Consider the following 15,902-nt stretch of genomic DNA (forward strand, 5'->3'; position numbering starts at 1 on the left):
AATTCGTATTGGCCTTTTTTGTTTCTGGCTCTGTGAAGATGGGACGCAGGATCCGTGTACAGCGTAAGGGTGCGGGATCGGTCTTCCGCGCACACGTAGCACGACGCCTTGGGGCCGCGAAGCTCCGCGCCAACGATTTTGCAGAGCGCACAGGCTCTGTCCGTGGCGTCGTCAAGGCGATTCTCCACGACAGAGGCCGCGGCGCGCCCCTCGCAAGGGTTCAGTTCCCCAACATGCGTGGGGAGGGCCGCGTGAACGAGCTCTTCATCGCCCCGGAGGGTATGTACACAGGCCAAGAGGTCTTCTCTGGAAACAAGGCCACTCTGCACATCGGGAACATCCTCCCAGTGGGGAACATCCCCGAAGGTACCTACGTCTGCAACGTCGAGGAGAAGCCCATGGACCGTGGCTGTCTAGCGCGAGCATCCGGGACCTACTGCCTGGTTGTCGCACACAACATGGAGACAAACAAGACCCGCATCCGCCTTCCCTCCGGCCAGAAGAAGCTGATCTCCTCGAAGGCTCGTGCCATGATCGGCCTTGTTGCTGGCGGCGGCCGCACAGACAAGCCCCTTCTCAAGGCAGGAAACGCTTACCACAAGTACAAGGCAAAGCGAAACTGCTGGCCGGTCGTTCGTGGTGTAGCAATGAACCCTGTTGACCACCCCCATGGTGGTGGTAACCATCAGCACATTGGTGTGTCTTCCTGCGTCCCGCGCAATGCGGTCCCGGGTCAGAAGGTTGGTCTTATTGCTGCTCGCCGCACTGGTTGCTCTGGTGGTAAGCGCAGATGAAGCACCTCGAAGTAAACACTGGAGCAAATTGTTTCTCTTATAAAAAAGCTATGACGGAGACCTTTTCCCTGCGCATAATTAAGGTCGATGACCACCAAGAATGGACTGTCAGTGTCACTACGGATGCAACCATCGATATGCTGATCGGACTTGTAGCAGAGTCTACTGGCATAGAGCGGGGTCAATTTCGATTGGTTTTTAGGGGTCGGATAATATCAAACTTACCCCCAGGGCACCTCATTAATGAGTGCGGGATTAATAGCACAAACAATTCTATCATTCTTGTCCAAAGGCGTTCTCATAATTTGGATCCTCCTGCGGAAAGACAGTCCACTCAGGCTCTGCCCCAGGCCCACGCAGCTGACGAGCAGCCCACGATTGAGGAGATAGCACCAAATGTCTATCGACTCAGGAGGCCTGTAGACGTTGCGAGTTTGAGGATGAGTGTGAGCCCAGAAATGTCGAATGTTAATCCTGTCGATATAGCACGCGATATATTGCAGGGTCTGTTCACAGTTCAAGATGGGAGCGGGTCTCGTGTAGCCCCTCCCGCTAGTGGAACGTTTACCACAACTCTCCGCAGCAACTCTACTGAAAGGTCTGGAGATACCTCTAACCCCATGGTAGCCCTAACAACACTTCTGCATAATCTTTACTCCGACGAATCTCCCAACGATGGCACTAGTGATTCGTACAATGCAGTGATAAACATCACCACCAACACTACCGCTCCATCCGAAGGAGCCAGCTCCTCACCGCAGCAAATAGTTTCGCCGACAGAGCATGCTACTGTTTCAGTTCTAATTCCTACAGACGCACAAAATCAACAGAGCCGTGCAACGCCGACTGACGGTGCTACCCATGGTCCTGTATTAACAGCTTTCCATGTTCCGTCCGTTCCGAATACTACACCAATAAACGGGCGATCACTGAATGCTCCACGTCGTGGACAGTTCTCTTCCAGACCTGTTGGTTCTGCAGACCGCGCTCCATTCAGCCAAATATTCTTGGGCTCAATTCCAGGACAGGGGTCTACTTACCCTCGTGACGCACTACGTTACTCATCTAATAGCACGCAAACAGAGAGGGTCCTCTTGCCATTCGGCTCGGGTCCTGTCCGGCACGAGTGCAACTCCAATGTTTCAAGTATTACAGGCCCCCGGCCAGCCAGGAAGAACAGACAGCAAGGGAGCACAGCCATTTCGAAAGCGCGACGGTGCTTGCAACGTGCACGCGACGTCCGGTATCTGCACACAGATGAGTTACAAGCGCTGTTGAGCGATCTATCAGACATGTCTTCGACGCTTTCCACAGATATCAACATATTTATGCAGAAATTAACGAGTCTAAATCGTCGCACGACACCTAGTGTCAATCATTCACACGAAGTAAAGAGAGGCAGAAGCGGACTGTCTACTTCCACAACATCGGCAGTGGTCGTTGGCGGACATCCAGTGACTCAGTCGTTGGTTATCCCGCTGCATGGACACGATCAGCTCCGTGGAAGTACTACAAATTACTTTCACGAGAGCATACGCAAGCGAATCCTCAACCTTATGGGCATGTTGATCCACATCAATGCTGCCATTCCTCATTGTATCGATGCCCTCCGTAACTCTCTTTCCAACAGCATGCTTCAGATAGCAGCCCACAGGTCAGGCATCAGCAGCGACAGCCCCATAACGGAGTTTGGCAACAATGAACTCTTCAACGAATTTATTTACAGGATTACGACAAACGAATTCGAAGAAAGGAATCTGCCCTCCACTGATGGCGATAGCGACGATAGCTCGTATGACTGGGATGACAAGTCATGCACGGCTTCGTTTCTGACAGAATGAGGTCTTAAAAGTTCTAGTAAATTATAGCTGGCGATGAATTCTGCTGCGAAGCTGGATCGGCAGCTGTCCCAGATCCTCGAGCAGGTGCGGATACGGGCAGGGTCGCTGAGCACTGGGAGCCGTATAATCATAGAAAAGTGGGTTCTGAAGCTAATGGAGCAGCAGAGCCATCTGGAATGGAAGAAGAATCGCAACCTCTACGGGGTCTATCTCCTCGACATGCTCATGAAGCGAACGCTTGACGATCCGTTTAATAAACGTCCACCAGACACAGCGCTTCCAACTCTTCCGTCACACATAAAGCAGTATTACGGACGCATGACAAGCGAGATTTTGACGCGCAGCATAGACGAAACAGGCCTAGATCATGCTGTAGGGAAGTCAGGAATGGGAAAGTCTGTTTTGCGAGCCTCTTCTACATCTAGCGTTGGTAAGCTCGGGTTTAAGAATTCAGCCGTTAACAACACTCCCGCGTCTAACGACAGCAGGCTGCGCTCCTTATCTAATGCATCTAAGGTGCTTACTTCTGCTACAGCCATATACACACCTCATTCTAGTAACCACCCGTCCGCTCCCAATCTCAATGCCGACTTTGGGCTATCAAAGCCTTCTGCACCGTCTACTGCTTCTTTAACTGACAACTATCCTCCCGACCCTGTCGGGGCATTGCTAAGGCGGATTTATAACCCTGCGCCGGTACATGCCGAGGGCATCCATCATGAAAACAATGAGTATCAGCAACACTCAGCAATGCAAGGTGCCCCTTTGCTGTCTTCTCTAGACACGCTAGCCACTGCACCACATTCAGACCAGGTAGAGCATCAACTTACTGCTTCAAAACTTCGAATCCAGGAGCTAGAGAGCGAGATTCTGAACTATAAGAATGAAATAACGTCCCTTAAGCGTGTTATAGAGGCACTCAAGGCAGAGGATTTTGCACTAGAGAAAACGGCCAGACAAATCCACGCTGAAGCTTTATCAATCGTATCTATGTAAATTATTTTGCCACATATACTACGCCAATCTCGTGTTCGCTTCGGGCTCTACGTGGAGACGCGGGGCGCGCGGGTCGAGGCCTACGGGGCGGGCGCGGCCGGGACGCGGCTGCTCGGGGCGGCAGAGGTCCGGCTCGGGGGCCTGCTCGACGGGCGGGAGGTGCAGGCGGAGGCCCCGCTGGTCTGGGCAGGCGCAGAGATCGGGCGCGTGGCGGCGCGGATCGCGGCGGAGCAGGCGCTCCGAGTCCAGAAGTAAACAGCACAACCTGCAAACACAGAAGCGCTTGTACTGTATGTGTTGGCGCTCCCGCGCATCAATGGTTTAGGGGTAGAATGCTTGCTTGCCAAGCAAGAGAGCCGGGTCCGAGTCCCGGTTGATGCACTTTTCGCCCGGCCCGAGAAAACGGCCATCATATCATTACAGGGAGCGGGCTCAGGTGCATCGGCCCACACTGCGCCGAGACCTCATGAGGACCTCCCGCCTACTGTGCGTACAGTTACCTAAACGCATCTGTAATGGCTAAAGCACGCGGCGAGTAAGCGACCAGTTGAGAGAGCAAAGGTAGCTACCTCAGCAGGCCAGAGCAAGCAAGTAGGCAGTAGATGTGTTCACTACCGAGCTCCCTCCTGGGGCAGCCCTCGGAGTGGGAGTCTCAGAGAGGAGGCCGCCGGGCACCCCCACCCGCTGCACGCAATCCGGTCCACACCACAGCCTTTCTACTGATACCCCTGTTGGTGGTGAGCACCATCGCAGTGACCTGCCGATCAGATGGGAACCATACAGCGACCTGCCAGACAGACAAGTGCGAGACGGTCGGTAGCACAGAGATCTGCACCCAGTGCAGGGCCGGGGCGTCCCGGTCGACGGCTTCTGCTGGCCCCCCGGCTCCATCCAGGCCGCGGCAGCCGGGTGCACCAAAGCAGACGGGGCTGCCCTCGACAAGACGGCAACCACCTGTGGAAAGTGCGGCGATGGGTACCTCCTCTTCATGGGCGGATGCTACAACAAGGATGCACACCCTGGCAGTGACATATGCACAGCAGCCAAGGATGGAGTATGCACTGCTTGTAAGGCAGATAACGGCCTGTTCAAGAACCCGGCTGCACCATCAGAGAAGGGTAGTGAGTGCATACTCTGTCATGATGCCACGGGAGCAAATGGATATAAGGGAGTGGCTAACTGCATACAGTGTCAGGCACCACAGAGTGCAGGAGCAGCTACATGCACTGCCTGTCAAGATGGATACTACAAGAACTCTCAGACATGTGAAAGGTGTGATGAAGCTTGCCTGACCTGTGAGACTGATGCGGCCCATTGTACCTTTTGTAAGGCCGGGAAGTATCTCGATGGGGATCAATGTGCTGATATCTGTGGAAGTGGCAATGATAAGTATGCTGACGAAGCTACCAGAACGTGCAAGGCATGTAGTACAATAACTGGGTGCACCGCGTGTGAATATAATCCAGTGACCAAGAAGCCAAAGTGCACCGCTTGTAGTGATAAGAAGGTGAAGACAGAGCTTGACGGGACAACCACTTGTGTAGATGCAAATGGGTGCGCAACAGATAACGTCGACGGATCCCACTTTCTAAATCAAGCTAGAAATAAGTGTCTTCTTTGTAGCGATGACAAGACTAATACTAGCAGTCCACCTAATAAAGGACTTAAGGATTGTGGTAGGTGCAAAAAAGAAAGGGATGATGCAGCTTCAACCTGCTCAGAATGTCTGTCTGGATTTTATTTAGAAGACGCTTGCAAGACCTGTGATGCTAACTGTGCCGTGTGCTCTGAAAAAACACTAGTGGATAAGTGTAAAATATCCATGCAAGAGTGACTTTTAACCGGGATAGATGAAGGAAAGTGCATTAAGTGTGATGCGAAGGCGGCTGAGAATACTTATGTCAGCGTTGAGGGCTGCCTCTCTTGCATAACTCCAACCACCCCAGGTCCGGCCAGCCGCGACCGCTGCAAGATCGGCTACACGTTACAGGGAGCAACGTGCGCGAAGGTATGCGAGGACGAGACTTCATGTAGAGGTACCTCCGGCTCTTGTGATGCTATAGTAATCGATGCTAATGGAAAGGAGCTTCACTGCTCTCATTCGGCAGAGGAGCAGATAACGTGCCAAATGATGGGAAGCGTGTTAATAAAAACAGTACAAACGGAAATACTTGTGATAATCCTGTCTGTGAGTCTTACAATCAGGGATGCTTCTTATCTACAGGCGGTACCACCAGGTAGTAGACCTACCCAACAGTTACATGTGCAAGAGAGCAGATGGTGGCATTTTCACAGAAGCAGCAAGCGACAAGTACTTCGTGGCCTTTGATATTATGCTGCTGGACTCGTCTGGGTGTGGTCCAGAGGTCTCACGAGTGGCCCTCGCTCAATTCCTGACCAATCCAGACGAGGGTTGGTTTTGGATAACATAACGAAAGATTCCCACCCATCAGTACATCCAGAGCCTAGCGCCTTCCCTGGTCGCTCTGTGGGTGTGTGCTCAGACCGAATGCGTACTTCGGTCCTTTCGGGGTTCAGGCCTTCTTACGGACTCTCTGGTCCACCAGTGGCGCCTCTTCTTGGTCTTCCTTCGTGGCGGGTGAAGCTCCGGTCGCTGTCTTTTTTAGATGCCCCGTCCGCCAGGGGCTGCCATCGGGCTCTCCGCTGGCTGGGCCCTCGGTGTCCGGGCAGCTGTGGCTCGAGTCAGTGCTCCCACGGTCGCGGTCACGTAGGTCTCAGTGGGCCGGCTGGTGGGTGAGGCAGGGGTATGGGGCGGTGAGGCTGGTGGGGACTGGTGGGGGCTGAGGTGGGGGGTGTCTGTATGTGCCTCTGGTCCCTCGATAGACTGGGGTGATCATAGCTGTGGTGACTGGGGGCTGTCCATCTGTGACTCACCCCTCTGTGTGCTCGTGGTCTGTGAGTGCCTCCACCCAGACAACCCTCAGGAGCCGTGCACACCAGACAGAGAGGATGACCAAGGGGAGTCAAGTATCCCTGCCATGAGGGTGCACAGCAGCCAGCCTGGGCTGCATGGCCTGCTCAAGCGATGTAGTGACAGACGACTCCCTCTGACAGCAGCCCTGGTGACTGCACTGGTCTGCTCTCGAGGCTGAGTGACAGTGTGCACAGATGGACATGAGTGTAGGAGGGCCATCCACACACGGACAGACTGTGTGGACCCAGAGAGGACTGGAGTCTGCTCGGGACACGCTGACTGTAGACCTCATGCGAGAGCCCCAGACAGCCACCCGAGAGGCAGTGACAGACACGGGCACCAGAGATCCCTAGCCAGACACATTGCTATGCTCATCCACAGGGGCATCAGAGGGCCAGGTGGAGTCACCCTCACAGTCAGGGCCTGGTAGGAAGCCAGAGGACTCACGCAGCACAGCAGAGCAGGCCCAAGGGAGGCACACTCCAGGCAGGTGAGCAGTGGCAGAGCCCTGACAGCTGCCAGCCCCCATGACACCCAGGCAGGCACCAGACTCACCGAAGACTCCGCTGGCCTCCATCGATGACCCGAGGGGGCAGCGACCAGAGGAGTGAGGAGGCCTTCGGACACCACAAGAGGCCCGGCTGTCCAGCAGGCGATGGAGCACAGGTGACCTCTGAGCACCACAAAGGCACAGGAGCCGACCATCAGAGTGATGCCCGATCACAGAGACGACCACGAGCACCCTCCACCCACTCTGAGGGGCTGTCGATCATCCCACTGCCTCTCATAGCAGACCTCCTTGGAGGCAGTGCAGTGGGTGGCCCAGCTCATGCACGCCTCCCTCAGTATAGGGTGCCCCGACTCTCCCCGAGAAGTCATCAGAGCCACGAGGAGGGGTCAAGGTCCTGGTGGACCACATCGGGAACTCCTCGAGGGCACAGCAGGTGAGGTATGGGTAACCATCAGCGTGCTCCTCTCTGCATGATAGAGCATCCTGAGACCAAGGAGGATCACCTCTGCCTACGGACGACACACAGCGCTCCACAACGAGGACCCACCAGGAGCAGCACAGCTGACCACGGAGACAGTGCAGTCACTGGTGCCCCACCATGCCAGTCTTCTGAGCCATCACACTAGAGGCACGAGAGAACCCCATCCCATCCACAGGGTCATCCACACCCCTGCTGGTCCCAGGCGAACTACCGTCGAGGCACTGGACAGGGCATGCCAGGGGGCTCAGCAGACACGCACAGAGCAACAGGAGAGGCTGCGATGGCCTGCCTCAGTCCTCACGTACCGGCCAGGCAGAGAGGCAGTACTGCCCGAGGCATGCAGGGGCCAGGGAGGCACTCAGTCAGGGGGACACGACACGATCGTCGGTGCCTGTGTCTTGGAGTGCAACGAAGGCTGGGGATCAGACACAACCACCTTAGCAAACAGAGCGGGGATCACCCCAATGACCCACCGAACCCAGGGGCACATACAGACACCCCCCACCTCAGCCCCCACCAGTCCCCACCAGCCTCACCGCCCCATACCCCTGCCTCACCCACCAGCCGGCCCACTGAGACCTACGTGACCGCGACCGTGGGAGCACTGACTCGAGCCACAGCTGCCCGGACACCGAGGGCCCAGCCAGCGGAGAGCCCGATGGCAGCCCCTGGCGGACGGGGCATCTAAAAAAGACAGCGACCGGAGCTTCACCCGCCACGAAGGAAGACCAAGAAGAGGCGCCACTGGTGGACCAGAGAGTCCGTAAGAAGGCCTGAACCCCGAAAGGACCGAAGTACGCATTCGGTCTGAGCACACACCCACAGAGCGACCAGGGAAGGCGCTAGGCTCTGGATGTACTGATGGGTGGGAATCTTTCGTTATGTTATCCAAAACCAACCCTCGTCTGGATTGGTCAGGAATTGAGCGAGGGCCACTCGTGAGACCTCTGGACCACACCCAGACGAGTCCAGCAGCATAATATCAAAGGCCACGAAGTACTTGTCGCTTGCTGCTTCTGTGAAAATGCCACCATCTGCTCTCTTGCACATGTAACTGTTGGGTAGGTCTACTACCTGGTGGTACCGCCTGTAGATAAGAAGCATCCCTGATTGTAAGACTCACAGACAGGATTATCACAAGTATTTCCGTTTGTACTGTTTTTATTAACACGCTTCCCATCATTTGGCACGTTATCTGCTCCTCTGCCGAATGAGAGCAGTGAAGCTCCTTTCCATTAGCATCGATTACTATAGCATCACAAGAGCCGGAGGTACCTCTACATGAAGTCTCGTCCTCGCATACCTTCGCGCACGTTGCTCCCTGTAACGTGTAGCCGATCTTGCAGCGGTCGCGGCTGGCCGGACCTGGGGTGGTTGGAGTTATGCAAGAGAGGCAGCCCTCAACGCTGACATAAGTATTCTCAGCCGCCTTCGCATCACACTTAATGCACTTTCCTTCATCTATCCCGGTTAAAAGTCACTCTTGCATGGATATTTTACACTTATCCACTAGTGTTTTTTCAGAGCACACGGCACAGTTAGCATCACAGGTCTTGCAAGCGTCTTCTAAATAAAATCCAGACAGACATTCTGAGCAGGTTGAAGCTGCATCATCCCTTTCTTTTTTGCACCTACCACAATCCTTAAGTCCTTTATTAGGTGGACTGCTAGTATTAGTCTTGTCATCGCTACAAAGAAGACACTTATTTCTAGCTTGATTTAGAAAGTGGGATCCGTCGACGTTATCTGTTGCGCACCCATTTGCATCTACACAAGTGGTTGTCCCGTCAAGCTCTGTCTTCACCTTCTTATCACTACAAGCGGTGCACTTTGGCTTCTTGGTCACTGGATTATATTCACACGCGGTGCACCCAGTTATTGTACTACATGCCTTGCACGTTCTGGTAGCTTCGTCAGCATACTTATCATTGCCACTTCCACAGATATCAGCACATTGATCCCCATCGAGATACTTCCCGGCCTTACAAAAGGTACAATGGGCCGCATCAGTCTCACAGGTCAGGCAAGCTTCATCACACCTTTCACATGTCTGAGAGTTCTTGTAGTATCCATCTTGACAGGCAGTGCATGTAGCTGCTCCTGCACTCTGTGGTGCCTGACACTGTATGCAGTTAGCCACTCCCTTATATCCATTTGCTCCCGTGGCATCATGACAGAGTATGCACTCACTACCCTTCTCTGATGGTGCAGCCGGGTTCTTGAACAGGCCGTTATCTGCCTTACAAGCAGTGCATACTCCATCCTTGGCTGCTGTGCATATGTCACTGCCAGGGTGTGCATCCTTGTTGTAGCATCCGCCCATGAAGAGGAGGTACCCATCGCCGCACTTTCCACAGGTGGTTGCCGTCTTGTCGAGGGCAGCCCCGTCTGCTTTGGTGCACCCGGCTGCCGCGGCCTGGATGGAGCCGGGGGGCCAGCAGAAGCCGTCGACCGGGACGCCCCGGCCCTGCACTGGGTGCAGATCTCTGTGCTACCGACCGTCTCGCACTTGTCTGTCTGGCAGGTCGCTGTATGGTTCCCATCTGATCGGCAGGTCACTGCGATGGTGCTCACCACCAACAGGGGTATCAGTAGAAAGGCTGTGGTGTGGACCGGATTGCGTGCAGCGGGTGGGGGTGCCCGGCGGCCTCCTCTCTGAGACTCCCACTCCGAGGGCTGCCCCAGGAGGGAGCTCGGTAGTGAACACATCTACTGCCTACTTGCTTGCTCTGGCCTGCTGAGGTAGCTACCTTTGCTCTCTCAACTGGTCGCTTACTCGCCGCGTGCTTTAGCCATTACAGATGCGTTTAGGTAACTGTACGCACAGTAGGCGGGAGGTCCTCATGAGGTCTCGGCGCAGTGTGGGCCGATGCACCTGAGCCCGCTCCCTGTAATGATATGATGGCCGTTTTCTCGGGCCGGGCGAAAAGTGCATCAACCGGGACTCGGACCCGGCTCTCTTGCTTGGCAAGCAAGCATTCTACCCCTAAACCATTGATGCGCGGGAGCGCCAACACATACAGTACAAGCGCTTCTGTGTTTGCAGGTTGTGCTGTTTACTTCTGGACTCGGAGCGCCTGCTCCGCCGCGATCCGCGCCGCCACGCGCCCGATCTCTGCGCCTGCCCAGACCAGCGGGGCCTCCGCCTGCACCTCCCGCCCGTCGAGCAGGCCCCCGAGCCGGACCTCTGCCGCCCCGAGCAGCCGCGTCCCGGCCGCGCCCGCCCCGTAGGCCTCGACCCGCGCGCCCCGCGTCTCCACGTAGAGCCCGAAGAGGGGGCTTTGTGTAACAGAGAGGTTCCGCGCTACAAATTCTAGTTCCAGCTGAAGTTGCCGTCGAGTTCCATTGAATTCTATGGCACGAGATACGAGAGGCTGAAAGTCCCAGAAATGCACAACGATGAATATATAGTGTGTGTTCTCCAAGGCATCTGCGGGGAGAAGATCTCGTTTGAGGTAGAGATTTGATATAGATATTTCATATGTAAGTTCATCGGCATCCTTGTCTGTATCTATAGAAAACAATTCTTCCGACTGATTTTGCTCGATTATGCTGGACTTAACTGAAATATCAACGGTGTCTGCCATCTGGATACTAGGCTCTGGATCAACAAACTGGACAACATTATGGAGCTGCTGCTCTGACTGCTGAGTAACACTAGGATTGCTGGGAGTAGGCCCCGGTATATTACCGGGTAGGTGTTGTAAAGCATACCCTTGATGATGAGTGTTTGTCTCCATCACTGGAAATGCTCTGATTGGGTCAGGCAGCTCACAGAAAGGCATGCTTAACTGCTCACAATCGTGCGGATCAACGGTCTCTCCACTTGCAATAAGGCGTGCTTGATACTCCTCTAACATAATCTTGCACATCTTCATCCGCGCCGAAAATTGATCAGCGTCTGCTTGGCGTCGGGTCCTAAGCTCCAAGAGGGCTCTCCTTCCATCCCCAACTTGTTTGGTCAAGAGGTCTATTTCTGTTTGCTTTTGCTTCAGATCTTGCTTAAGTTCATTCTTTTCTTTGTCATGACGTGCAGCCTCCGTAGCAAGTGCAAGAGAGTGCTTTTCAGCCTGAAGATCTATATTGCTGTCGGCCTGCTTTCGTTCTGAGGCAAGCTTGCTCTCGTATTCAGTCCGTAAGCGCGAGAGTTCATAGGTGGACTTTTCTGTCAATTGTGATATCTGCGCCTTACTTTCTGCCTGAAGCACCTCATACTGTGCATGGATCGTGGCGCATTCCTTTCGTGTGGCCTCCAACTCTGCAGTGAGCCTTGCTATTTCCAAAGCCTTGGAGTCAAGTTCCTTCCTAAACTCTGCATTTGCTGATGCGCGACTATTGTCATCCGTTGTCCTGAGCTTGTCATAGAGCCGTTCATTTTCCAGCTTGAGTCTATTGTGTGCATCCTTGATTACAGCTAATTCAGTAGACGCCTGGGCTAGTTGCGCCTTTAGATCTGTTGCGTTTTTGTCACTAAGATAGCTAGTAGAGCTGAGTTCAGACTTCAATTTGATGTTTTCTGCCTGCAACTCGTCATTATCTTTCTCCATTTTTGTATGTAGCTCCTTTGCCCGCCCAACCTCCTCCTGCATGCTTAGGGCAGACTTTTCGCTCTGTTCTAACTGGGACGTCAACTCAGCGATCCTTTGCGTTTTACTTTCATCAGACTTGCGTAGTAATTCGTACTGCTCACGAAGGTAGATCAGATTTCGGTACAAGTCACCATATTTGGAGGTTAAGGATGCTAGCTCAGCCTTGACTGAAATAAGCTTTTCTTCCGCGCTACCAATCTCTGCCAAGGCTCTGCGATCGGATTTTCCTTGCGCGGATATGGACGAATTGTCTGTATCAGAATCTGCAAAATAGTTGCACAGTTCGCGCCGGACAGCCATGTGGGCCTCATTTTCAACCTTCAGCTTCCTCTTAAGCCCTATGATTACATGCTTCAGCATTTTGACTTGGGCATGTACGTTTGCTGGAAGGAGCTTCTCCAGCTCTGCCAGCTCCTGTATGTCGTCGGTAGACAGGTCGCTCATAATGGAGCTGGCCATTTTTATGCTGAGAGCAAAAATTAGAAATGGACGAATCTCACAGTGATCAACTACTGGATTATAGTGACGCAGTGCGCAGGATTTTATCAGCAAGTAGGTCATCACTAGACCGTTCTGGTCGCCTTCATCAAAGGAGCCTTCCCATGACAACCGAAGACAGTTCCTGGCAAGGCGGAGCAGCAGCCTTGCAGGATTCTTTGGACGAGCCTCGCACCATCCCTCCAGTAGCAGAAGGCTCGCAGAAGCCTAATACAGCCGATGGCTATCTAACCTCATCTATGTTGGAGTTAGCAAACTCTATGATCCACCAACCACGCCAATCTCCTGTTGTCGAGATTTTATCTCAAGCGCGACTAGAGATAGAAAGAAATCGTCAAGAAATCGACTTGCTACGCGCAAGCCTGTCTACAAAAGACAAACGGGTGACAAGCTTAGAGCATGAGCTGGATGCGTCCAGACAGCTTGCTTCCTCACTAACAGATCAGCTCAAAGCGCAGATCCAGGTTGCATCATCGGGATCTGTGCACGATCCAGTGCTACTAGCATACTCATTTAGTATGCAGACAATAGGCCCTGCTGTCTTGGATACTGGGCTCCAGGCGGATAACTTGAATGATAACACAGATCACAAGGAAGTAGAGAGATTGCAAGCAAAATTAGAGCAGATTACAAGTGAATATGAGGCACTGAAGATGGAGCATGAAGACTCCCAGCTGAGGTTGGCGTCGGCCAAAAGCGAGAACGAATTCACTTCATTCAAAGCATTCCTCGAGTACAATCAACTGAAAACTGCACACGAAAATGCACTTACGCAGATCAATGCTGTCGAAACAGAAAACAGCCTGATGGATCATCAGGTGAAAGAGCTGACCTCTCAGCTTGAGATACTAAAAGAGGAGAACGGCAAGCTTCTTTCTAAGGTGTCGGCCCTCGAAACAGAAGCTCTAAGCATACAGACACGGTATGACTCTGTCAAGGAGCAGAGCAGCATCTTGTGCACGGAGAGTAAAAAGGTCGAGGAGTTGCTTAAGCAGCGAATAAACAATTGTCTGGATGAGTTGGTAGCAGCACGAACAGAAAGTGCAGAAAAGTCAAGTCGACTTGACGATTGCACAAATGCATACATGAAAAAGTCAGAAGAGTTAGCAGCGGAGACGCAGCGATTCAAATCGCTGTTGCAGGAAGCTGCAGATTCCAACGAGCAGCTTGTAAGCCAGTGCAGAGACTTGGAAGAACGCTTGGCCAAGCAACAGACAGCGCATACGTCCGCAAGCAACGCTGTTAGTACAGCGCTGGTAGAGGCACAAAAGGGTAAAGAGGCACTTGAAAGCGAAGTAAGCGATGTACGCACGGCGCTCAGTCAAGCCATGGATGCGATAGAAGTTCTGAAAGCCGAAAATGCTTCTTTACGGAAGAATACGGAGAAGAGCAACATATCAATAGCTGCACGGATGGATGCGGCCATATTAGCAAACAAGGCCAGTTTCGAGCTGCGAATAGCTCAACTAGAAAGAGAATTGGACGGAGCCCGCTCCGAGACATCTGTAGTCAATATAAAGCTCGCAACCCAGACAGCGCTAGTGGGGCAATCTCAGAAGGAAATTGACATTCTTAAAATATCCTTAGCAACGGCAGAAAATACTATTTCAACGCTGCAGCAAGCACTGGCCACATATACCGAGGAGGGGAACCTTAAACAGCAATATGATGCAACAACAGAGCAAAATGTAAAGCTCGCTGAAAGGGTTAAAGAGCTAGAAGTAGAACTGGATAAGCGGAAAACAAAGGAGCACGCCCTGAGCAAAGACCTCGAGTTTCTTAAAGAAAGCGCTGATAACTTGGCGAGAAAATGTGAACGTAGAGGTTCAGCCAAGTCTGAGCTACAGAATGCACTAAAAGAAAGGGATGCACAGTTGTCAGAGAAGGCTGTAGAGTTAGAAGTTCAAAAGTCCGAGTTTTCTGCACAGATTGCCCTATTGGAGGCTCACGCTCAGAGCGATGCAGAACAACTGCGGAAGCTTAGCTTAGAAAAGGAAGAGCTGAACTCACAAATAAACGGCCTGAAGCAAGATGTTGCCAAACTCCAGATAGAGTTGGACAAAAAGGACATACAAACAGAGCAGGCCCGCACAAATACTATCAATACCATTAACTCCATATCGGCTGAGAACAAGTCACTTCTTCTCCGCCTTGAGCAAGCCACTGATGAGACATCCCGGTTACAACTGTCCAGCCAAAAGGCCACCACAGACATCATTCACCTTAAGCAAGAGATGGAGCAGCTCAGACAAGAGAATTCAGGCCTTCGCATGGAGTTAAAGGAGGCACTTACAAATAAGAACAAAATAGAAGCCCAAGCGAATGCTGATGTTGATGCATTGACTGCACGGATAAGTGAGATGGTTAATGAAAGAAATGCTTACGAAAAAGAGCGACAGGAGCTGATGACTCTGTTAGAAGACAAGGAGTCGAGTCTGGACGCTGCACAGATAACAATTTCCAGCCAGATAAGCCACAAAAGGATCGCAGAGTCTTTATGCACAGAAAATAGCGCACTCAGGCTAGAACTGGAGCAGATTCGTCTCAACTCTGAACAGCTTATTACTGAATCGAGACGGCAAAACGAAGAGTTGCTGCGTAAAAATCATTCCGTGCAACGTGCTCTCAACGAAAAAACACACGCACTTGATATGACGGTAGGCTTACTGAAGGAAGGCAAAGACACAGTGCAGCAGCTTCAGCAGGAAAAGGATATGCTGTTGAAGAAAATCGCTGAGCAGCAGGGGCTTGTGGGGTCTCTTCAAAGCAAGCTTGTTGCAAGGGACGCAGAACACGCCTCCCAACTGTTACAACTGGAGCTCCAGACCCAGGAGTATGCAACAGAGCTACGACAACTTACGGACCTTCACAAGAACTATCGCAAATCCATCGAGGCAGGAGATATCGCGGTCGCAGAAAAGCTTAATGCGCTGGCAGAGATCAATAGGGAGATAAGCCGAAGCTCTCATAGCAGAACACCTACATCACTCTCTACCGTAGACAGTATTAACGAGGGTAATTTGAGCAAGTCTACTAGAGCTCCTTTCGCGTCTAACATATCGAGTAAGCTGGGACTATCAGGGATAGGTGGCCACGGTTTCCGGGCCAAGGAAAAGCCTGCTTCTGCCTCATCAAATTGGGATGCCGTTGCTAGCATAGATGAAGAAGTCACGCGGCTCACCATGCTTCGAGAGGAGCTCCAGCGCTCTATGCAGGGCAACAAGCACCCAATAAAGTATACCGAGTGAACAAAAATA

At 52.7% G+C, this 15,902-nt stretch overlaps 7 protein-coding genes and 2 non-coding genes across 9 annotated transcripts; 6 read left to right on the forward strand and 3 right to left on the reverse strand.

Moving 5' to 3' along the window:
• Positions 1–38: 38 nt before the first annotated feature.
• On the forward strand, positions 39–794 carry GL50803_0016086 (Ribosomal protein L8; the record flags this gene model as incomplete). Its single annotated transcript, XM_001704202.1, has 1 exon — positions 39–794. One exon carries the CDS (start codon positions 39–41, stop codon positions 792–794), a length of 756 nt encoding a protein of 251 aa, XP_001704254.1.
• Positions 795–844: 50 nt separating this feature from the next.
• On the forward strand, positions 845–2,635 carry GL50803_005069 (Ubiquitin family protein; the record flags this gene model as incomplete). The annotated part of the gene is made up of 1 exon (XM_001704204.2): positions 845–2,635. One exon carries the CDS (start codon positions 845–847, stop codon positions 2,633–2,635), a length of 1,791 nt encoding a protein of 596 aa, XP_001704256.2.
• Positions 2,636–2,668: 33 nt separating this feature from the next.
• On the forward strand, positions 2,669–3,631 carry GL50803_005070 (uncharacterized protein; the record flags this gene model as incomplete). The annotated part of the gene is made up of 1 exon (XM_001704206.1): positions 2,669–3,631. The coding sequence occupies one exon, from the start codon at positions 2,669–2,671 to the stop codon at positions 3,629–3,631; it is 963 nt and encodes a 320-aa protein (XP_001704258.1).
• Positions 3,632–3,941: 310 nt separating this feature from the next.
• On the forward strand, positions 3,942–4,012 carry GL50803_00t0060. Its single transcript has one exon. It is a non-coding gene; the product is annotated as a tRNA-Gly (tRNA).
• A 607-nt stretch (positions 4,013–4,619) lies between these two features.
• On the forward strand, positions 4,620–5,465 carry GL50803_00117440 (High cysteine protein; the record flags this gene model as incomplete). Its single annotated transcript, XM_001704207.1, has 1 exon — positions 4,620–5,465. One exon carries the CDS (start codon positions 4,620–4,622, stop codon positions 5,463–5,465), a length of 846 nt encoding a protein of 281 aa, XP_001704259.1.
• A 3,570-nt stretch (positions 5,466–9,035) lies between these two features.
• On the reverse strand, positions 9,036–9,881 carry GL50803_00d117440 (uncharacterized protein; the record flags this gene model as incomplete). The annotated part of the gene is made up of 1 exon (XM_001703903.1): positions 9,036–9,881. One exon carries the CDS (start codon positions 9,879–9,881, stop codon positions 9,036–9,038), a length of 846 nt encoding a protein of 281 aa, XP_001703955.1.
• A 607-nt stretch (positions 9,882–10,488) lies between these two features.
• GL50803_00dt0060 lies at positions 10,489–10,559 on the reverse strand. Its single transcript has one exon. It is a non-coding gene; the product is annotated as a tRNA-Gly (tRNA).
• Positions 10,560–10,614: 55 nt separating this feature from the next.
• GL50803_0036884 (Coiled-coil protein) lies at positions 10,615–12,606 on the reverse strand (the record flags this gene model as incomplete). Its single annotated transcript, XM_001703904.2, has 1 exon — positions 10,615–12,606. The coding sequence occupies one exon, from the start codon at positions 12,604–12,606 to the stop codon at positions 10,615–10,617; it is 1,992 nt and encodes a 663-aa protein (XP_001703956.2).
• A 26-nt stretch (positions 12,607–12,632) lies between these two features.
• On the forward strand, positions 12,633–15,893 carry GL50803_0016152 (Coiled-coil protein; the record flags this gene model as incomplete). The annotated part of the gene is made up of 1 exon (XM_001703905.1): positions 12,633–15,893. The coding sequence occupies one exon, from the start codon at positions 12,633–12,635 to the stop codon at positions 15,891–15,893; it is 3,261 nt and encodes a 1,086-aa protein (XP_001703957.1).
• Between the last annotated feature and the right edge of the window lie 9 nt (positions 15,894–15,902).

The sequence above is a fragment of the Giardia intestinalis genome, chromosome 5 (assembly GCF_000002435.2).
Source record: "Giardia intestinalis strain WB C6 chromosome 5, whole genome shotgun sequence".
NCBI lineage: Eukaryota > Fornicata > Diplomonadida > Hexamitidae > Giardia > Giardia duodenalis.